General features: G+C 41.7%; 1 protein-coding gene across 1 annotated transcript in view; it reads left to right on the plus strand.

Annotated features, from left to right (window-relative positions):
• COG5 (component of oligomeric golgi complex 5) overlaps nt 1-23,214 on the plus strand; it is a 261,645-nt gene that overhangs the window by 207,103 nt on the left and 31,328 nt on the right. Inside the window, exons 15-18 of the mRNA XM_054987831.1 lie at nt 10,525-10,635; nt 12,993-13,055; nt 15,112-15,215; nt 17,161-17,398. Of these exons, the coding sequence (XP_054843806.1) occupies nt 10,525-10,635; nt 12,993-13,055; nt 15,112-15,215; nt 17,161-17,398 (516 nt within the window). The remainder of the gene's footprint in view (nt 1-10,524; nt 10,636-12,992; nt 13,056-15,111; nt 15,216-17,160; nt 17,399-23,214) is intronic.

Raw genomic sequence — 23,214 nt, forward strand, 5'->3', positions numbered from 1 at the left:
GTTCTTTTTCTCTCAAGCCCATTTTTTATTGCACCTCTGTTAGGAAGCTGTCTTTAAGACTGACTTTGCCTGGTGTTCGTTATTAGATTTTGCTGAAGCAGGCATAGCAATTCAGTCTATTTTTCTACATGATTGAACATTACCACCGAGAGCATACGAGCAGGATTTGGCTTGATGGTGTAGCATAGCTTGCCAAATGTGTGGTCGCTCCAAGTATTGGCCCATGCAACAACGTTAACACTGCCTGTTCATTTGAATTGCATTTTCTTTATGGTTTTGTTTGTGTTTCTTGTCATATTTTCCTGCTGGCCTATAAGAAACTTGTTTGTTCTCAAACCAGTATTCTTTGACACTTCTTAATTATATTTCTAACCAGCAGGATTTTTTTTACCAACGATTAACTCCATGTTTTATAGTGAATAGATGAGGTATAGCTCTCCCTTTTATTCCAGTTTTACGCACCCAATGGAGAAGGTTTGACACCAACTCTCAGTGTACATAGAGCCTCCGTACCTTGTGCTTAACAGTTTATATCTCAGTCTGTTTGGTAGAAAGAATCTTCCCTAAAGTATCTTTCTCATATTCCCATTTATGGGTTTTGGACCTGACTGCAAACATGCACAGCATTGTGGAATATATCCTTTGGAGGTTTTCCCAGAGCAGGATGTCTTATACAATGATTACATCCTTGGTTTCCAATCTGATCGCAGTGGTATTTATAACTAATTGATCTCTTGAGTTAATCATCTGTTTTTCTCACTTTGTGTACTCCATTCCTCAAGTTGCTAGATGGTGGGACAATTTGAGAACATAAAAAAGTAACAATAGTAATGCTGGCCAGCAGACTAAAGTATGGGATTCTACCCACCCACATTGAAACTGAGGACAGTGCCATATGTTATCATCTCTAATGAACAGATACCGTGTCCATTCTCTACATACCTCCCACACCCAAGGTCCACACACTCATCCATTACTTAGCATTCCCAGATAGAACCACATAAGGACATCTTTAATCACCACCAGTATATATATATTTTGGTTTTTACATATTTAAATTGTCACTTAGTCCCATCTTTTCTTGATTTCGCAAGTATTTTCTCTGCATGTCATAGCTTGTTGGAGTATGTTTGCAAACTTCTTTTCTGCATTGGTTTCTCCCCCATCAGTAAGAGAATTAAATTTTTTTAGTTCAGGGAAGAACAAAAGAACAACTTTGATCTGCCGGAGTCCAGCTTCTTTTTTATGAGTAAATTAAAGACTATTTTTAATGGCTGTATACAGACATAATGCTGTTAGGAAGAACAGCATTAGATAAATTATTGATAGCTGCCTGTAATTATTTGGCATCATATTTAAAAAAATAGCTGTGTGTTGCATTACATTGAGTTAAAAGATAAGTAATTATTTGAGTTGTATTCCAGTGGTGAGTTTTGTCTGACAGCTCCAAGAAAAATGTAGCTGGTTCTCTTGCTTAAATGTCCAATTGTGAACTGCTAGAAAAGAATAAAATTTAATGAGTTTGCCGAGAGTCAAAATTAATCCTAAAAGTGACATTTACAGAGAAGCTCCGAATAAACAGTGGGACTGCAATGGACCAACAAGTCAGTGACATCAAGCCATCAGCCTTTTTCCTTTCCATTTTGTCTGGGGGACGTGTGTTCGTGTCCAAGCAATATGCAGTATTTAATTTGAAAACCTGACACAAGGAAAAATATGCCATTTTTAAATGGTAAGCAACAGGAGTATGAATTCAATATTTGCATTCTAAAAAGATTCCTTAATGCCGATTTAAATGTCACATGAGGACAAGTTGTTATGATTTAATAAGTCGCAAGAGATGGACTTTTTGTAACCAAAGTGGTATCAAGGAAATGAAGGGTTCTCAAAATAATTGATAGTTCAGAGAAGCAGGAGAAACTTTCTTTATGACCGTTTTTTAAAAGTAAAAGGTATGTGCGATTTTTTCTGCTTTATTGCCTTGAAGGTGGAGCTTGGCCACCAGAGCAATTGAAGCCGTCTTTGTGCCAGAGCTGAGCCTGAAACCTGATTGGGACGGGCCAAGGATTGATGAGTCAGCAAGGAAAACCTGGAATTGCTCTATTACTTTCACCATAAAGGGCAAATTGAAGACCAGGCTGTAATTTGCCTTATCCAATAAGGTTTCATAATTAACAAACTTCTGCATTTTTAACAGTCTAGGAAAGCCTCCATTCGTCAGGGAAGCATTGATGATCTTTCTTAATAAATCCCCTACTTTTCCCCAGCAAATGTTGACCAGCCAGGATAGGCTGGGATCTGACATCTGCTTAAATTGGTTCTCAGATTAAAAATGGAGAGATTTTTATTAGCAGAGAAACGCACAAAAATGTCACAGTTAAAAGCTAATTAATTATAATTTTAGACTCCATAACTGACTGAAGTACACTAAATAATTTTGTCAGACATTATTCAGCCAATGCAGAGGTAGAGTGGAGAAGGAAACTTCTGAGTTCTGTGGGGCCGAGTTCCTAACACAGATGGTGGGGGAAGGACACCTGGGGGGGGAGCAACTCCCCCCCCCCCGAGAGATTTACAGCCTTGCTTCCACACACCATGTTTCCAAAAGGGGCACTTTCATCTTGTTGCACAAAAAAGTGCTCTTTCCCTTTGCCCCTTCCAATCTTCTGAGCAAAAGAGAGATGAGACAGACAAGGGCTGTTGTAACAGAGTATATTTGCAAATATAGGGTACCAGCTTACAAAATGAGCTTAGAATGTACCACAGAACAAAGGAGCACATGCTTCTTTTAAGGGCTTGTGACATCATTTTGGAGAAACGAAAGTCACATTCAGAATAAGGCACCTGATCACTTTTATACCTTTACATTGGACTATTGTCCACCGTTCAGTCTCGCGACAACATCATGTACCATCCTTTCTTGGTCTCCATAGCAGCATCTTCCTTCATTCCACAACTGGTTACTTTTCTACACAAACTCTCTTCTCCAAAAGGGGGAAGGGGGTGGAACTTATAATTCTCCCTTTGTTTCTAGCTTTGCCCTGTTCATATACTGGCAGGACTGTCCAGTTATCTATCTTCAAGGATAGACATTCTTTCTTTCCATGTACAGCTAGGGAGAAGAAGGGGGGGTGGCTAAAGACAGAGACCAGTTACTTTAAAACATAAAGAATCCATCTTATGCTTCTTGCTAGCTTACTATTATTGCTATATGATTAATCCATAGTCTTTACTAATATTTGCTAATCTCACAATCTGCCCAGCTGAAATCGGTGCATAAAAAATGGAAAAACCTGTTTTAAAATAGATTTTTAAAATTTTGATGGTTCACAAAGCACGGCTTTCATTCTGTTGTATGTGCCACAAACATTGATTATTTTTAGAATCTGAAAGATTCAGCATTATCTCTCTCTTTAGTTACATGTTGCTTGCTGTAGCAATGTTTCTGCCTTTCCCAGTTCTGATCTCTAGCTTTTGGATCTTGAGATAACTGCTCACATCTTTCAAACCTTGTCTTATCTAGTCTGTAATTTTCAAACCCTGTCCTATCACTTCTGCAACTGGCCCTTGCCTTCAGTTCTTGTTCTAATTATTTTCTCTGAAGAGAGCCTTTTGGCAAGTAGACTGTTCGCAGGATGAATTCTTTAGCTGTCGTTCTTGAAGAGCAATACCATGCATTCCATTACTCTAATGCAGTGATACATTTCTTCATTCAAAACTTGGTATCTGGTAAAGGGGATATCACATAAACCAATAAATATGCTGCTGTTGCTGCAAAGGAAGAAAGAATGCTTCATCCAGGGCTTTTTTTCAGGGGGAGCGCGGGGGAACGGAGTTCCGGAACCTCTTGAAAATGGTCACATGGCTGGTGGCCCCGCCCCCTGATCTCCAGACAGAGGGGAGTTGAGATTGCCCTCCGCACCGCGGAGATCACATTATTTCTTGAATTCACAGAATGCAGATGGCTTTCCTTCCAAAGTGTTGAGTTTTAGTGCTTTCCTTGTTTTGTTTTTCTTCAAGTGCTGACTGAGGATGGTTTATTTAGCTTCTAATGCAATTGCAACATTGTCCTTTTTGGTATGAACAGGCACAACGCTGTGACCACTCCCAAGTAGGGAGAAGCAGTCAGTGATTCAACTTTGCTTGGTTGCTTTTTCTCCCTTTCCCATATCTGTCTTTGAAGAGAGTGGGAAAGGGTTGTCAGTTTCAATAATCTCCTTTCCGTTTTAACGCCCCTCACCCATGTTAAAATAAATATTATACGACAAACAATGCACAGAGCTAGTTTAGTGTAGTTGTTAAGAGCGGCAGGACTCTGATCTGGAGAACCAGGTTTGATTCCTCACTGCTCCACTTGAAGGCAGCTGGGTGACCTTGGGTCAGTCACAGCTTCTCAGAGCTCTCTCAGCCCCACCCACCTCACAGGGTGTTTTGTTGTGGGGATAATAATAACATACTTGTAAACTGCTCTGAGCAGGCGTTAAGTTGTCCTGAAGGGCAGTATATACGTCTATTATTATTATTCAAATTATCCGAAACGCAATCAGCAATAAGCAGAGGTCACATGTTATTACTGATTGGCCTTGCTAAGCTGATACAAGTTTCCACCGGAGACCTAAGTATCAACCAGATATTGGCAAAATATGTGCGCTGTTCCAAGTAGTGCCACCTTTTGCAGTTCTGTAGGTGTTATGTCAGAAAGCTGCAGTTTTTCTACATGAATTGCAAAGCTTTTCGAGATGGTTCCAAGTGCCCCGGTGACAATACGGACGACTACTACTACTACTACTACTACTACTACTACTACTACTACTACTACTACTATTATTACAGCAACAACAATAATGGACTCTGCAGAACAGCCAGCTTTACATTTACACTTCGGGGATTATCTAGCTTTTGTCTCCTGTCAGGCTCCGTGCCCTTCCTGAGCTTCGCTGTCAGTCCCCGCAGCAGTTACTCACCAGGTTCTGCTGCCCTCCCTCTCTATCCCTCACCCTCTCTCCTTCTACAGTTGCCAGGTACCCTTACCCTCCTGGTAGGAGGGAGGGGACCCAATGCTTACCTTCCTGTCATGGTCCTGGCAAACTTGCGCAGTCCCATGCCAGTGCAATGGTGTCACTTCCTGGAAGTGATGTCATTGTGCAGTATGGAGCAGCGTATATACATTATACAGTGGGCTGATTTGGACCCCAAAAAGCGCGGGAGCACTCTTGGGAGTGACGTCATTGCACTGGCCTCAGGAACATGACTGGGAGCCCATTCCCCACCTTTCCCACATACCAGCCAGGTAAGTGGTGGTGGAGGGCAAAAGGTGGGAGCAGAGGATCCTCCGCCCCCACCAGGGGAATGGGATCCCTATATCCTACACTCTTATCAGCCTCCTGGTGCCTTGCAGCTCTTTAAGTTGTTTGTGTGTGCACATATGCGTACTTATGGATTAGAAAATGTGTGGCTGACACAGAATCATGGATTAGTACTAGTATAATGCTATAAAAAAATCACAACTTTTTCAGTTGCTCATTTAGATTGTCTCAAAAGACACTTCCTACTATTTTGTTTCTGTAGGAACTATCAGTGTGATGCACTCTTCTTTCATTCACCCACCTTGTTCATATCAAATCAGATCGCTAATATTAATGCTATTATTTGCTCATGAAATACGCAGAGGCAAAAATGTACCTGGAAAATAGACATTCATCATGATTAAACTGACTTGATTCCCACTCTGCACCTTAAAAACCCTTCTGGAGTCCCTTCTGTGGTGTTAAGCCAGGGGTTCCCAACATGGTGCCCATTGGCACAATGGTTCCTGCCAACATCTTTCCTGGAACCCACCAACTGTTTTTAGAAAGTGGGCAGGGTCAGGTGTGGCTTTTGCCCAACAGGGCTTCTGATTGGCCATTGGAGATTGATTGGCTGTGTATATTGCTTCAGCCCCGGCTCCCATCATAGCACAAGGATCTTCACTGTGTGACTGAAGGTAAGCTGTACGTATGCAAAAAAATATTTTTGAAGCAGTATGTTCATATAAAAAGGCATCCTGTTAAACAGAGTTTCTGCCTGAAAAGTTGAAGAAGTACTATTAGAGTTATGCATGACCTTATTTCATGACATTTTGTGATTGGCTCTGCCTCTTATGGCAGCCATTTTGTAGTTGCGCCCTCCTATGCCTGCCATTTTGAAGTTGTGCCCAGCACCCTGTGTCACAATTCTCAAGCTGCCCATAGGCTGAAAAAGGTTGGGGATCCCTCTGCTAGGACTTCATCTGTTAGTAATACCCTATAAAACTCACCGCCTTCTAACCATGTTGAAGATGATGTTTTCTATTGTGTTAAAGCTGTTCAATTTAATTTATAGCAAATGTAAAGGTGATCTAGGTATGGAGTTCAGAAACTGGTTTCGATCGTTGCCATTTCCATGTTACTATGTTCCATATCTTCATGAAACCTTGCACTGTAGCGCAGCTAGATTTATAATAATGTTATTTCTATTAAAAGTTGCCATTGCCCAGTCACTACATTTACACATGTTTTCACCTCGAAGTCTGAATCAGTCTCAATGTCTTTCTCTGAGGTAGATTGAAAGGTAAAAGATTAAGTAAAAGATACTTCTAATGGACTCCTGGATATTGAATTACTTTCCAGAGGAATAGCTATATGGATAACCATATTGAATGGTTAATAAACCAAGCAAATGAGATTGGACATTAAAAAAATGGACACAGAACGAGTTGGACTTGGTTGTGATTAGAGATGGGCACGAACAGCAATATGAACCAAAAAAAGTCACAAACAGCCCAATCTGCTGTTCACGAACAAGCTGTTTGTGAGGCCCCATTCTAAACAAACAGGTGGTCGTTGCAAGCCTCGTTCGTTGCTGTTCGTCTTGCTGTTCGTCAAGCCAGACAGTCTGGCACCTGCAATCAATTCCCTTGGCAACTTAGGCAGGGATTGTCTGAACTCTGTCTGAACTCCTGCTGTTGCCCTGGAAACCCCAATCTAAGCCCAATTTAGCTTGACAGGCAGGTCTTCCTTTCAAGTGTAGAGCTCCAAATTTGTTACAACAAAGGAGCAAAGACCAGGGGGGAGGGGGACTCCCAGCTCTGACTTTGCAGACAGTGGAGAGGGAGAGGCAGTTGCTGTTGGCATTTTGATAGAGTGCATCGGAGCTTGAATTTTCTTTGTGTGTGGTGGTATAGGGATCTACCCCTTCAAGTTCCAGGGCTGCTGCTATGCTCTGGGCCAAGCTATTATTTATTATTGGTACCTTTCCTGCTGCCTGCTCAGGTCAGGTTTCTGGGAGTGGTGCGGTAGGGATCTACCCCTTCAAGTTCCAGGGCTGCTGCCAGGCTCTGGGGCCAAGCTATTATTTATTATTGGTACCTTTCCTGGTGCCTGCTCAGATCAGATTTCTGGGAGTGGTGTAGTAGGGATCTTGACCAAACTTGAATGATGACTGGAGGAGAGCCTGCTGACCCCCACGAACAGCAAACCATGAACATGTCCATGTTAGTGGTTGTTCCTGAGTCCCTGTTCGTGGATGGCAACGAACAACCAACATCATGTTTATTTTTTTTCTGTTCATGCCCATCTCTAGGTATGTTCTCTGAGAGGATAATGCTACTGAGAGAGAGCCTGATTTGTGGCTAAGTGGGGTTTTCTTTTATATTCCTGACAGAGACCCTGAGGCTTCTAGCTCTTACTATACTAGTACCAGCTGCACCACAGTGTGCCATAGTCCTTAAGAAACATTCTCTTCTGAAAAAGTGTGAGGAATGAATCAGCATTGCTGAAGGTGAAATACCTTTATGTCTAAATACCAAGAACGTTCCTGTCAGAATCTTCTCTTTCAATTTGCACTTGAAGGAACAGGTTCTCACAGGCATTGAGAGAGAAAATTTTCTTCACTATATTGTATAGCATAATTTTACTCAACTGGTATACCACTATGCATTTATATCAGAGGTTTTTTTATTTACTAAAAAGAATGTTTCTGAAATATTTGTCAGTGAACTCCATTGGGAGGCTAGCAATGATTGAGGCCATTTATAAATTGTGTGCCTGTGTCTGAAGAGACTGCTTCTTGGGTTAATAATAACAACAACATTGTATTTATATTCCACCCTTCAGGACAAGTTAACGCCCACTCAGGGCGGTTTACAAAGTATGTCATTATTATCCCCACAACAAAATACCTTTTGAGATGGATGGGGTTGAGAGAGCACCTAAAAGCTGTTACTGACCCAAGGTCACCCAGCTGGTTTTAAGCGGAGGAGTGAGGAATCAAATCTGGTTCTCCAGATTTGTCCCGTGTTCTTAACCTCTACACCACTACACCAAACCAGTTACATTTTACAGCTGACTGGATGAGTTCTATGAGACACTTCCAGCACTATTTGTGGAAATATAATGTTGAAGGGAACAGCTTCACACATGTGCCCCCAGTACGGTTGCTACTAGGGATGAGCAATTTGGGTTTGATATTCGGTAAAAATTACCGAATTTTACCTGATTCAGTAAAATTTGGTGAGCCTGCTGATGTGGGGAGGGCGGAATATAAACCGAACTAAATAAATAAATAAATAAATATTACCAAACTTAAATCTAAATTTATTTGGTAAAATTCAATAAAATTCGGGAGGTATGGCAGCGCTGTTCCTTGCTGCTCTTTTGCCAAGAAACAGCAAAGAAACACTACTTCCCACCTTTTTTACCAGATGGGAGGGGGAGAAGGAAGCAGGAGTTAGGCAGAGGCAGAAGGGGGAGGGGGAAAGCAGGGGGCATGTGAGTGGCCAATCCTTTCATCAGCTCTCCTCTAATCAATGGGATTCTCAAGAAAGAGAGTGTCTTTTTAAAAATTCTGGAGGAGGCAAATTAGGAGGCTTGCCTCAGTCAGCCTCCATTTTGCCCTGACATGGAGATTGAGAGAGACTGCCTGCTTGCTTGCCACTGCTGCTGCTGGCTGTTGGCTTTCTCTTCTGGTCTAAGACTTGATCCTGCTGCCCAGTGAGTGGAGTTGATTCCTCGCTGCTGCCTGGTTTCAGAGTCGTAAATTCACTATTTTTTCTCTCTCTTTGGAGCGAGGGGGTTGGCCTGGTGTCTGGGAGGGATGGAGGAGGGGAAGGGGGAAAGGTTTTTTTAGTTTGGATTTTAAAAACTGCTTTTTTGCTGCGTGTCTGGAGTATTTTGGTTGGGCTTTTATGTAGGGGGAGCTTTGATTTCTGGTTTTTGAAGTCTGTTATAGTTACTGTTCATTTTGCTGCTTGTTTTTATGGGGGGGGTATCTGTTGATGAGCTTTCTTTACAAAAGTTTGGTTGGTGTTTTTTGCTGAGTTCTGTTTTCTGTTGGCATAGAAGTTTGGTTTGGTCAGGTGTCCAATTGTTGTTCATTGTTCTTCTTTGGGGGGAGTGTGCCTGGTTCAATTTGTTCACTTAACCTAGTGGTGGTTGGGCGTACTTTTTGGGTATCCCAAGAGAATTGTGAACCTTTAAAAAGTGTTTTTAAAATAGGCTTAAGATAGGTAGGTTTTCCCCAGGGGGAATAATGGAGATTGGAGGTGACTGGGGACGCTTTCTTTGAGGGGGGTCATAAAATGGCTCCCGTGGTCCAATCTTTATGAAACTTGGAAGGGGGTTGTTAGAGGATAGGTAGGAGTAGGTCTGCTGCAAATATGGTGGATTATGCTTGCAAAATGTCACCCCCGGCCCCCTGGATAGCCCTCAGATAGTTTTCTCCATAGGGAATAATGGAGATTAGAGATGGCTTGGGGCACCTTCTTTGGGGGGGGGGTATAAAATGGCCTCCCATGGTCCAATCTTTATAAAACTTGGGGGGGAGATCATTAGAGGACAGTTAGGAGTAGGTCCCCTGCTAGTTCAAAATGCCACCCCCAGTCCCCTGAATAGCCCCCATAGTTTTCCTCATAGAGAATAATGGAGATTTTAAGTGTCTGGGGGCACCTTCTTTGGGGGAGACATAAAATGCCCCCCGGGGCCCAACTTGGGGGTAGTTAGAGGACAGTTATGAGTAGGTCCACTGCAACTATGGTGGACTTTGCTTGCAAAATGCCACTCTCAGTCCCCTGGAGAGCCCCCAGATAGTTTTCCCCTTAGCGAATAATGGAGATGGGAGGTGGCTGGAGGCACCTTCTTTGGGGGGCCACCAAGTTCAAGGGCGGAATGCCTCTGATTGTCTAATCCTGGGAAGCAGTCAGGAGATGAGGGCTTTTGTCTGAGGGCCCTGCTTGTGGGCTTTCTTGTGTCAACTGACTGGCCAGTGTTGGAAACAGGATGCTGGGCTGAATGGGCTGCTGCTTTGATCCAGCATGGCTATTCTTACGATTTTATGTTAAAGATGTTGTTTTCCATAGAGAGAAGTGGTAGTAAAAATTCCCAGTATGTCTTGTTAGCAGTTAAGGTAACACTGAATTTTATTTTGATATTAATTCCATTTTAAGAGGCAGATTGTTACATGTTTGTATTAATATCCTTAAAAATTGCATTCTTTATATCCTTTCTGCAGCTGTCCACACAGGGAGATGCCAGCCAGGTGATTGGGCCATTAACTGAAGGACAAAGACGAAATGTTGCTGTGGTGAATTCACTGTACAGGCTGTACCTGTCCATGCTAAAAGTAAGTACTGGGAATGTGAAAGTACTTTTTGTGAAGATTTGGGCTCAATATTTCTCTTTAAGTTTTGAATTGAATTGGAGAGGATGTGGGTGAACACTTCTGAAATGGTTTTCGACCAGGGCTTTTTTTCTGGGAAAAGAAATGGTGGAACTCAGTGGGTTGCCCTCAGAGAAAATGGTCACATGGCTGGTGGCCCCGCCCTCTGATCTCCAGACAGAGGGGAGTTTAGATTGCCCTCGGCACAGAGGGCAATCTAAACTCCCCTCTGTCTGGAGATCAGGGGGCGGGGCCACCAGCCATATGACCATTTTCAAGAGGTTCCAGAACTCCATTCCACCACGTTCCAGCTGGAAAAAAGCTCTGGTTTCAACAAAGATGGACATAGAGCTCCATTTATTATATTTCTATATTAGTGACTTTATTGTGTTTCTGTCTAATGGACTTGGATTTGTTGTTGTCACCTTGTGTTTGCTAATTGGTACACTTTTTGTTTTCTCTGATAATGTTGACGGCTGGCACAGAGCTGGATGGAGGATAGTCTCTTGAATTCTCTTGATTAAGCTACAGATAGTTGTTTATTCCCTGGAATAATTACGAAGGACTGCTTAACTCTTCAGCTGAATCACAATAGGCTCCAAAGAGCATAATTTCGTTGTGTTAAAAGTCTTGGGCATGATCAGTAGGCTTTTAACTCCCCCTTATTGGGAATATATATTTAGTTTGGTTTAGTTTAGTAATTTTGCAGAGTAACATAGCACAGTAACATACCAGAGTTATTTAGTCAGAAGCGTTTAAACCGTTAAAAACATGCATTAATTAATTAGTCTTCAGAGAAAATCATAGAAAGATAGAACTTACAGTTTATTGTAGCAGATTTCTTCCATAGCAATATCTTCTGGTAATAAGAAGGGAAAGATCCTAATCTAAAGAGTTACATTCCCTATTCTAATGCCACGGCCTGAAAAAGTAAGCAGTGAGCCTGTAGATGTGTGTTTGTGGACAAAAAGAAGGGCTCCATAAGGAGCCTGGAGGATTTACATCCTTCCTCTTGGAAGACCATGTGGAGAGAGAGATTTCCCAAGAGGCACAGAGGCAAGAGAGGAGGAGTCAGTAGGCATTCCCACCTTAGACAAGAGAGTGGCAGATTGCTAGACTTATACCTTACATTCAAAGAGACAAGCAGCGCCCCCCGGTGTCCAAAGGCAGGCTATGTCGCCTATTCCAACACCCCTCCCCCATTTAAACCACAGATCCATAGGAGGCCATCTTGGATTCTCCAAGTTGAATCCCACAAGCTTGTTCCACGAGTGGAGGTTCTTTCCTCTGGTGAAAGGAGCCTTCCCTGATGCAAGATGTACTTCTGAGTCTCTTGTGTTGGGAAAGGTCCATCCACCAGAGGAAAGCGCCTCCGCTGGTGGAACGTATCCGTGGGATCCCAACCCTACACGTGGAACTCACCTCAGTTTCAGGAGTATGAAAGGTCCCCTCAAGCAGTTCCAGTGGACTAGAAATGAAACCAATAATGACACATATATCTTCAAGTTTATTTTTGTGCACCCTACTATCAATAGCCCAAATAGTTATTACTTCCAAATGGAAACAAAAAAGTTTGCCCACGGTCACAAATCTGAAAGATAGACTATGGGACTATTTCGTAATGGAAAAGCTGGCAGATCAAATAGCCCAAATGGAACAACAAAAACATAAGCAATGGATTCCAGTTTTTGGAATATCTAATAATGAATCCACAAACTAAACATCCCCAAGAATGTAATACTATCAAAGACTGGCATAGCTTTGAATTTTTTTCTTAGGATACTGTATAGTTGTACATATGTAAATAGTTTGTAGGTATTGTATACTACTTGGTCAACATTGCTATATTAATGTTAAGGAGACAAGAATTACATATTCAAATGTTTTACATCTGTTTAATGTTTGTTTATTTGTTTATTAATTGTTAATCACTGTAAAGTTGAAAAATTATTGAATAAAATAGTAATTTTTAAAAAAATTTTGTGCCATTGTGGCATACAGCATAACTTTTATCACACAGCCGATGCTGTAATAGTTATGCAGTTTTCACCCCAAGGGGGAGAGAGGATGAAAAGGATTCTAGTATACTTTCAAGAGGCTGGAAAAGCTGCGTGTGTAATCTCCTGTCACCTCTCATCCCTCACATAATCTTCTGTAATATTGAGTGTGGGACCTTAAACAGATATTTTGCAGCTTTCACCCTCACGCCTGGGTGTGGAGGGGTGCATTGTTGACACCCTAGAAATATAGGAGAAGTTACAAGAGTGTTGGCTTTCCCAGGGCCTCAATATAAGAATAAGACGTTCTGCCTGTTTTTTCAGGTAGTCTCCAACCAAAGTGCGTTTCCAGCAGCTTCTGAGCAGACTATTAACACAGCCTTGAAGGTACGTGGATATTAGCAAGGCCCAAAGGCAGATTTTGAAACCTATTGTGTTTTTTCCTCACAATTAAAAAACAGGCCATATTCCCTCCCTTGTAATATTTGTGTTTTTATTTTGCGTAACGTTCTCAAGATAATTTGTAGTATGTATTATGTGACAATGAAACGGTGTTGAAAATTTAGGGGAGGTTTTTGTGCAATTTGATGATAGGCTGTTGTCTTTGTCTCTTCCCCCACCTCAACATAAAGAAATAGTTAACCTGCAACCTCTCTTTCCTGGGTTACTTGGCACTTTGTGAGTTTAACTGGGGGCACCTCTTAGTCACTTTCTTCACAGGTTTGTCCAGTCCTCTGTTCTATAGCAGGACTGGAAAATAACACAGCCGTATTAGTCACCTTTTGTTTTGAAGCTATTCCAGTGTACTGGTACGTCCGGTCTCTCCTCTTGGCCTGCCGCATGACACCTAAAGACCTGGATCTTTAATTGTATATTATTAACCATATGAGTATACTGTTGTTAGAATATATTGGTCTGCAGAGGCAGTTTGTTTCAAAATAATTTTAAAGTAAGCACATCTGAAAATATACAGAACAGTAGCACGTTGTTCCTAATATACACATTATGTTGCACATTGCCTCCACACAAATAAGTATTTTACATGTAGGTCACTTTAAGCATTTTGAAGCTCCATTGGTATCCGTGGAAGAGTTCATAATGTCCTTAAAATTGATAGTAGAGAGGCTGAAAACTTTTCACACTAGCTGGATCCACGGGGTCCTTAGTATTTTTCTTTATTTTTGTATGGCAGAGGTTGAATACATTTTAATTTCTTGGATGTTTTATTAAACGTATATTAAATTTACAGAGCAGTACATACATACACAGAAAGAAAAAATATGTGAGAGTAGAAAGTACTTGGTAGTACTGGACTTTCCCTTGCCTTTATCTTCCTATAGCAGCCCCTTGTGACCCCAACAGAATCCCTGTGGACAAAAATCCACCAGGTAAAGGAGGTTATAGTGCAGAGGGGCAAAATTGCTGTTGCACGCATGGACAGTTTGCTCAGCTTTGCTTCTCCCAATGGTAGAAGAGTGAAGTGGAAGCAATTGTGCCTGATTACACTTTTTTCCCTCACTCCTGTATGCCTGGTCTGTGGGGGTACAGTTCCAATCCCTTAATTTGGCGCCCCCATTCTTGGTACCGTAACCTGGATGGCCTAAACTAGCCTGATCTCATCATATCTGAGAAGCTAAGCAGAATCAGGCCTGGTGAGTACTTGGATGGGAGGCCACCAAGGAAGTCCTGCGTTGTTACACAGAGACAGACAGTGATAAACCACCTCTGTTAGTTTCTTGCCTTGAAAACCCTATTGTGGGGGGGTCACCATAAGCCAGCTGTGACCTGATGGCACTTTCCACTATTCGTGGTGGCTTTTTGTCTACACAGACCCCCAGCAATGCCTTTTCATTGGTATCTCAGAAATTGCAACTGGTACAAAATATGGCCAAATGCCTGTTGGTGGCTGTCAGGTACATATTATGCCAATTCTGAAACAGCTGTATTGCCTTTTTTTTTTTGGTAGGTTGCATTGACTTCTGTCAAAAAGCTGCATATATATATAAATTCATAAAATGTAGAAAGGAACAACAGTACACTCACCACAATAACCTGATTTCCCCTTTATTTGAAGATAAAAACAAAAATATGAATGAAAAATGGATTCGAGCAGCTGGGGAAATGTTTCTGTTTGTGTTAGAATCAGTTGTCAAATCTGATCAAACTTCTGAGCAGAACTTCTCTTATTGCAAGTGATCTCTCCTTGGTTGCCCTTGGTTTGACCCATTGCTCTCCATAAGGAGGGTGGGAAGATTTCCAGCCAAACAGCAGGACAGAATACGTTTAATTTTCATCTATAATGGGCCGTGCCACAAAACTACACTGTTCAGCAAACTAGTCAAACATTTCATAATTTAATCACACCTTAGTACCCATGGAGTGCAAACATATGGATTTTCCCCTCTTGATTATTTTATGTCTTTGGTCCAATATTTCCTTGTAGACAGTCCATGATTTGATGGGAAATGCTGTGCAACCTTTACTGAACTCAGTTGGAGACTCGATAGAAGCTATTATCATCACGATGCACCAGGAAGACTTTTCTGGGTAATGAATTCACTGCTTCATTGTTGACTTAGGCATGCATATGATAGGTACACCCTAGAAAAACCAGAGATTACATTAACCCCAGTGACCTCCCACGAGAAGCACCTGTCTCAACAGCCCAGCCTATATTCTAGTCTAAAAGTTAAAAAGCAGCAGTCACTCTGGTTGCTCAGCTGTATATAATTCACTTTCTTCTTTACCTAGAAAGGAAAATCATTCAATACTTTTCAAAATAAAAAAAAATGAGAAGAGCAAAAGGACCAAAAAGGGCAATTGCTCCAATAACTTAATTTGTATAAAGTTAAGTATGTTGTCTGTTTAAATTCGCGGTAAGCTGTGACAACTGATTTGAATTCTTTTGGAATATCTGTTTTTTCAAATGGGTTAGATTCCACGAATCCATTCCATTAGCAGAGATGCATTCTTCCAGTGGAAAGGCACTTAGTCCAGAGGAAAGGTCCTCCCGCAGGTGTGCAGGATCCACCTCTGCCCCTCCCCCATCAAATCAAATGTGGAAATGGAGGCTTGATGCAGTGTTGATTGACAGCAAAAAAAAGAGAGAAAGGGGGGGGGAACACAACCCAACAAAAGGATATCTGAAAAGATTGAGACAAAAAGCCAAAATTGCCTATCGCTCCAAACATAGGACAAATCGATGAGGAACCAGTATACAAGTTTAATCAAATAATCAAATTAATCAGTAGTTTAATCAATTAATAATTAATACAAAATGTAATTAAAAACAAAAACACTATATACTGGTTCTTTATTGATTTGGATTACGTTTGGAGCAATACTCAATTTTGTAATTTTTTTTTGAATTTTTTTTTATTTTTTAATTACTAGTATTACAAAAGGGAAAAAGTGGGAACAGGGAGAAGGGGAAGAAACAACACGTAACAACACAAACACTACATCTACAAGTAATCTTCATACTGCAATTATTTAACATTAGAACTTTGTAAAATGCTGTTAGATTGGTAGATCTTATAAAATACAAACTACAATCAGGATTAGGTCTTCTTCCCCCCTCTGGGTCTCGGTCGCAATTCTCTCTGAACAGCTACAGTCACTGTGCTCGTTCCCTCCTCCCCTCCCCCTTCAGGCTTGAAATCCTTGCTGAAAATCTTGGTGTTTACACACAAAGTCCCTTAGCTGATCTTCTGATGTTATCTTGTGAGCTTGATCTTTGTAGCTAAACCAAATACCTTCCGGAAATAACCATTTGTACTTTATTTCACGTTTCTTCAGAAGAGCTGCAAACCTTCTATATTTAAATCTTCTTTTCTGAGCTAAAAATGGAACGTCCTTCAATATCTTGACCTTATTGTCCAGAAAGTCCAAGTCCGCATTGTATGAATTATATAGGATGGTGTCCCGGATCTTCGTAGATGAAAAATCAATAATAATCTCGGGAGGCAGCTGACGCTTCGTTGCATATTTTGAAGAAGCCCGATGGACTTCCAAAATGGCGCTTTTTAACTCTTCTTTAGTTGCCTTTGCGGGTATCGCCAAAAGTTCCGACACCAGATCCTTTAAATTCCCATTTTCCTCGTCCTTCACATTCTGGAGACGCAATATTGTCTGAGCATGATCCACTTGCAACCCGATCAGTTGGTTCTCCAACAGCTTTAGGTCTTTGTTTGTTGCCCTCATGAGTGCTGCGTTTTCCCAAGCAGACTTTTCCGCCCCAGACTTTTTCCGACTTTTCCAGTGAAGACCTGGGTCACTGTTCGGAGGAACACAATGGCAAACCGCTGCCGTTAGTCTCTTTGTCTTGAAAACTCCAGCAGGAGTCACTGTCAGTCAGCTACAACTCGACGGCACTCTCCACCAACTCACGCTGCTGTTGCAACCATCTTTCTCAGGATAAAGGAAACACACACACACAGTTTATATTAGTTATATTCAAGAAATTAACTCTTTTCTCTTTTTCTCCTGGTAGGTCACTGCCCACTTCAGGAAAACCTGACATTCCTTGTTCACTTTACATGAAAGAGCTGCAGGGCTTTATAGCCAGAGTTATGAACGACTACTTCCGACACTTCGAATGCTATGACTTTGTCTATGAGAGCACCGAAGCCATTGCGCAGAGAGCGATTGAACTTTTTATTCGCAATGCCAGCCTGTTAAGGTCTCTGGGTGAAGGTGGGAAAATGCGGCTCGCAGCTGACTTTGCACAGGTAGGCGAAGAACGAAGGGCCTTAATGTCTACTTGACCACACCTTGTAGTGAGAATGTGCATGCCCGCACACTCACATCCAACACACAGGTGCACTAATCCGTACTCTCTTCCTCTGTCCTTCTGTTACATATTTATCCCACCCTTCCTTCAGGACCTCAGGGCAACATATACGCTTCTTCTTCCTTCCTCCATTTTATTCTCCCAACATTCCTGTATGGTAGGTTAGACTGAGAGAGTGAGTGATTGGCCCAGGGTCACCTTCATTTTGTTACTTGTTTGTTTATTTATTTGCAAAATTTATACCCTGCCTTTCTGTCCTCACCAAGGCCACCAAGATGGCTCACGGATTCAAAACATACATAATAAAAGCCTTAAAAACCATTTTTAAAACCAAACGCCATTAAAACAGGTTAGAACCATGCTGAAATACACATATTAAAACATTAAAACAACAATTAAAACACATCATGGCTTAGTGAGAATTCCAGTACATTAACCTCTCCACCACTTTGGCTGTCTTCCACCTAGAAATTATCCATATCCTGCAAATGAAAAAAGCAGAACCAAGTATCTTGGCCATAATATATTAGCTGAATGAACTGCATTTGGTGAAGTGTTTCAGCTGCCATTGTTGAAGTTTGATAGGAGAAAGAGGCTTCAGCTATTACTTGTTTAAAAAGATACTCTCTTTACAATTTTTGTTATGACAACCGTAAGCTTTAGAGCAAATTCACGCATTTTGACTGGATGTGTTCTGGGAATGTTATGCTTGGATTCACAGAGGCAGATCAGAACCACAGGGAAAGAGACCTTAAGCCTTCCCTTCCCGCACCGTTTTCTCAACCTGAAAATGTCCTGGGGAGCCACTATTTCCTCATTGGAGGCTACATGTAAATTTCCCCATGGGGGAAGTAGGAGCTCCCGGGAGCTACAATTTTAAAATTGACGATGAGGAAATTGAAATTGTTCAAGATTTTCTATTCCTTGGCTCAATCATTAACCAAAAGGGAGACTGCAGTGAAGAAATCAAATCAGAAGAAGACTGAAACTCGGAGGAGCAGCTGCGAGGGAGCGAGAAAAGATCCTTAAAGATGTCTCTGGGAACCAAAATCAAGATAATCCAAACTGTGGTATTCCCCATTGGATGTGAAAGTTGGGTGGTGAAGAAAGCAGCCAGGAAGAAAACTGATTCATTTGAAATGTGGTGCTGGAGGAGAGTTTTGTGGATACCATAGACAGCTAAAAAGACAAATAAGTGGGTACTAGATCAGATCAAACCTGATTTCTCCCTGAAAGCTAAAATAACAAAACTGAGGCTATTGTACTTTGGCCACATTAATGAGAACACAAGATTCTCTGGAAAAGTCAATAATGCTAGGAAAAGTGGAAGGCAGTAGGAAAAGAGGAAGACCTAAAACGAGATGGCTTGACTCAAGACAAGAAGCCACATCCTCCAGTTGGCAGGATCTGAGCAAGTCTGTTAATGATAGGATGTTTTGGAGGTCTTTCATTCATAGGGTCGCCATAGATTGGATGCAATTTGATGGCACATAACACACACACACACATAGAGCCATTTCAGGTTGGGAATATGTGGCAAGGAGGGGGCAGGCTAAAGCCCCTCTCCCCACTCCCCATGTTTGTGATCTGAATCAGGCTCCACTCATTCCTGGGAATTAAGTTTCACGCATAGAAACTTGCTGTACTGGTTAGAAGTCCGCAGGGTAGACACATGGCGGTGATGATGACTTAGTAACATGATCATAGATCCAGAGGAGTTAGTCGTGTTAGTCTGTAGTTGCAAAATTGTAAAGGGAGCCGCAGCTCTCGAAAGCTTATGCTACAATAAAGTTGGTTCGTCTTAAAGGTGCTACTGGACTCTTTACTATTTTAGTAACAAGAGACTTTAATGACTCTGGTGTGATCTGGATTCACAGAACTACGTGCCAAGAGTTATCCGTTTATGCCAGCATTTGTGGCCAGGGCACAATAGAACTGCCACAGCTCAGTTCTTCAGACCTCTGGCTGTGAAATTGTCTGAATATGTGACATGGCTGTGACATGGTCCTAAGTGGCTGTTGCTGGTAAAAATTTTTAGCATGTTACAGGAAAGAGGAGCGTTCTAAGTGCTTTAGTGACAAACCGAATCCTTTAAAAAAAATTCAAGTTGTCCTTATATCTAAAAAGGTAGGAGCCCCCTCTTATCTCTGTGTAAAGGGATTTGTATGCTGTCTCCCACCGTGTGTGCTGTAGCTATTGACTGCTTGCTAGAATGAGAAAAGGGTCTCTAATCTCTGTGATGGTGCTGTCTTGGGAGAGGAGTTTTAACGAAGCCTGCAGAATGTCTAGTTCTGAGTTCTTTCTTTTCCGATTATCTTGTTGGATTTGAGTCCAGTGGCACCTTAGAGACCAACAAGATTTTTAGTGTATAAGCTTTCAAGAGTCAAAGCTGTGTTTTTTTTTCAGAACTTCAGTATCTGAAGAAGGGAGCTCTGACTCTCAAAAGCTTAGACACTAAAAATCTTGTCGGTCTCTGTGGTGTCACTGGACTCAAATCCTGCAGTTCTACTGCCGACTGACATGAAACCGATCAAATTGTTTTTGGTTTTGTTTTGTTTCTGCCTCCTGGATCTTCTCTGTATCAGTATTACAACTTTTTCTGCTCAATGTGGAACTTTTCTTTTTAAAAGAAAACTAGTATCTGGTATTCAGTCCTCTTGGTTTTGTCTCCATTGTCTTTGAGCTGCTGCTCCCGTCTTGACATCTTCACCTCTGGCTGCCTGTTTCTAAGCAGGGGAGGAAAATAGGTATAACAATAATAATAACAATAATAATATTCGAATTATATACCGCCCTTCAGGACAACTTAATGCCCACTCAGAGCAGTTTACAAAGTGTTATTATTATATATTCTTCCTGACGCCCTCATAGGAGTATTGGAATTCTTAGACCTCTTCACAATTAGTCCTGACATTTGATGCGCCTGTAATATAAAACAACTTATGTACTAGAATGATCTGAAATGAAATGTTTGCTCACCTCTCAAATGTTTGCTCACTTCACAAGGGATACAAAATATACCAAATAATGATGGTACACCCAGATCACCTTAAAAAGCTGCAATTTAGCATCTATGTAGTCAAAAATATGTTGATTAGAAAAATATAAAAGAGAAAGGGGCAGATATATGCCTTACCATAAAATGGGGTGCAGTTTAAGGGCATTTCCAAAACATTTAGAAATCAGGCTGCAATTTTGGTACATGTAGAGCCCAAAACATTCTGGACAGGGCTTTTTTCCAGCTGGAACATGGTGGAACGGAGTTCCGGAACCTCTTGAAGATAGTCACATGGCTGGTGGCCCCGCCCCCTGATCTCCAGACAGAGGGGAGTTGAGATTGCCCTCCGCGCTGCTGATCTCAACTCCCCTCTGTCTGGAGATCAGGGGCGGGGCCACCAGCCATGTGACCATTTTCTCTGAGGGCAACCCACTGAGTTCTACCACCTCTTTTCCCAGAAAAAAAGCCCTGATTCTGGATCAGTAGATAAGTCTGAAAAGTCTGAACTTGGAATGTGGTGCTTTACTCAGATGATAGTATTCCAGCACAGAACACACAAGTGGGAAGAAAAAACAGGCTGTAGGAGTTCTGCTTGTAGATTTGTGGGGAGAAAGGCGCTTCCAGTAGCAGCCAGGAACCTGCATCTGTGTTTTTGTATACATGTGGTACTGAATTTGCCCAGGTACTTTCCAGTGTGGTGGATCCTTAAAAAATCAGTTGAAGGATAAAATCCTTTTAGCTAGGGGAAAAATGGGGAAAACTGATATTTTTACATTTCCAAAACAGGGGACTTAACATGTCCCTGTTAACATAATATTTTGTGACTCATGATAAAAACTTAGGACATAATGTTAACTTCATCCCAAAGGCCAGGATTCCACCACAGACCAAGCCAAGCCACATAAGAAACAGAGTCACATATTTTATGCAGATTATGATGGAGGGAGAGGGGAGAGGCTGTCCCCAACTTCTAACAGCAGCGCAGGAACCTCTGTCTGTGTTTGCAGCAGGGCTCATGTTAGGTGGCCCTGCCCATCTGACTCTCAGCCATTTTGGGCTCGTTTCAGCCTGGATTGGGGCCGAAACGGCCCAGATTGGGCCTCTGACGGGTGTTGGATGACTCTCCCACTCAACAGCGGCCCGATCCTGACCATTTTGGGCCCCTTTTCAGCCATTTTCAGCCCCTTTTTGCCATTTTGGGCCCAATTTCGGCCCTGCATGGCCAGGATTGGATCCAAAACAGCCATGATAGGTGATGTCAGGGGGTCCAGCATATGCAAATCAGTTACGCTAATGAACCACTTCTGGTGATGGCAAGGGGTGTGGCATATGCTAATGAGTTATGCTAATGAATTATGCTAATGAGTTCTTCCCACTCTTTTTCTACGAAATGACCCCTGGTTTGCAGAATGTGTGTGTGTGTGTGTGTATGGAATGTTGCAGAATGTTTATACACATACACACATGAAATTTATTTATTTTATGCCACTAGATGATCAGCATTTTCAGTACCTTTGTGCAAAACTTACATTGTTCGATGCATCATAAGATAAAAACAGATTTTGCACTTGATCTTTAGCAATGTTGGATTCCTCCTGTCTTGAAGAATCATTATTAAGATACTGTTTACACAGCTTTCTTTTTAATCAGAATTCTAAATTGTCTCACATTACAAACTAAGATACTGGACACATGCAGAATGTGGTGTTTTAATGGTGTGGGGTTTTTTGTCTTAGTTATGGCCACTAATTGCAGCTCATCCAGAGTTAAGTGAATATCACCTAACGGTGATTTTTTTAAAAAAATTGTTACAGGGAACTAGCTAGGCTCCAGAGCCTCAAGAAAATAAGAAGCTATGCCATCTCTCTGCTTGATTAACAGTGCTTGGGGAAGTTTTCAACCAGATCACAAATGGCATGTGCCACTTTGTGCTTTTTATGAATTCCCTGTTAGCGCCATCCTCCCTTCTTTCTATTTTCTTGCTCTTTTTAACTTAAAAGGTAAAGGTAGTCCCCTGTGCAAGCACTGAGTCATTACTGACCCATGGGGGCATGTCGCATCACGATATTTTCTTGGCAGACTTTTTAATGGGGTGGTTTGCCATTGCCTTCCCCAGTCATCTACTCTTTACCCCCAGGAAACTGGGTACTCATTTTACCGACCTTGGAAGGATGGACGGCTGAGTCAACCTTGAGCCGGCTACCTGAACCCAGCTTCCACCGGGATCGAACTCAGGTCGTGAGCAGAGCTTGGGCTGCAGTACTGCAGCTTACCACTCTGCGCCACGGGGCTCTTCTTTTTAACTTACGGGGAGCAAAAAAAAATGAAATGAATATGCCTAATGCAAATATGTTAATGAGCTAGGCAAATTTTTATTCCATAGCAAGAAACTACAGATTTCATCAGTGTTACTAGACCTGTTGTGTGCCAGGTTGAGCACCTGTTTAGCATCACTAGCATGCTTGCTTTTCACACATCTCAGAGTTTAGCTTGAAGAATATTTGCAATCCCATGCTAGTTTCTCTCATGGTATTCCCATCTGCCTTGTGTGCAGTTGTATAATCGGCTAACATTCGGTGCTCACTTTGCAGCATTGGTGTCACTCACAGCACGAGTGTTGATCAGTGAGGCAGTTATTAGAAATCTGTTTTCAATCCATCACATCTCACTAAAGGTACTTTTTTATAAAGGAAATAGTCACTTGTGCCATGCACATGGCTCCGCTTTTGAATATTTGAGGATAGCCTGGAAAGAAT

This window comes from Eublepharis macularius, chromosome 9 (assembly GCF_028583425.1).
Source record: "Eublepharis macularius isolate TG4126 chromosome 9, MPM_Emac_v1.0, whole genome shotgun sequence".
Lineage (NCBI taxonomy): Eukaryota > Metazoa > Chordata > Lepidosauria > Squamata > Eublepharidae > Eublepharis > Eublepharis macularius.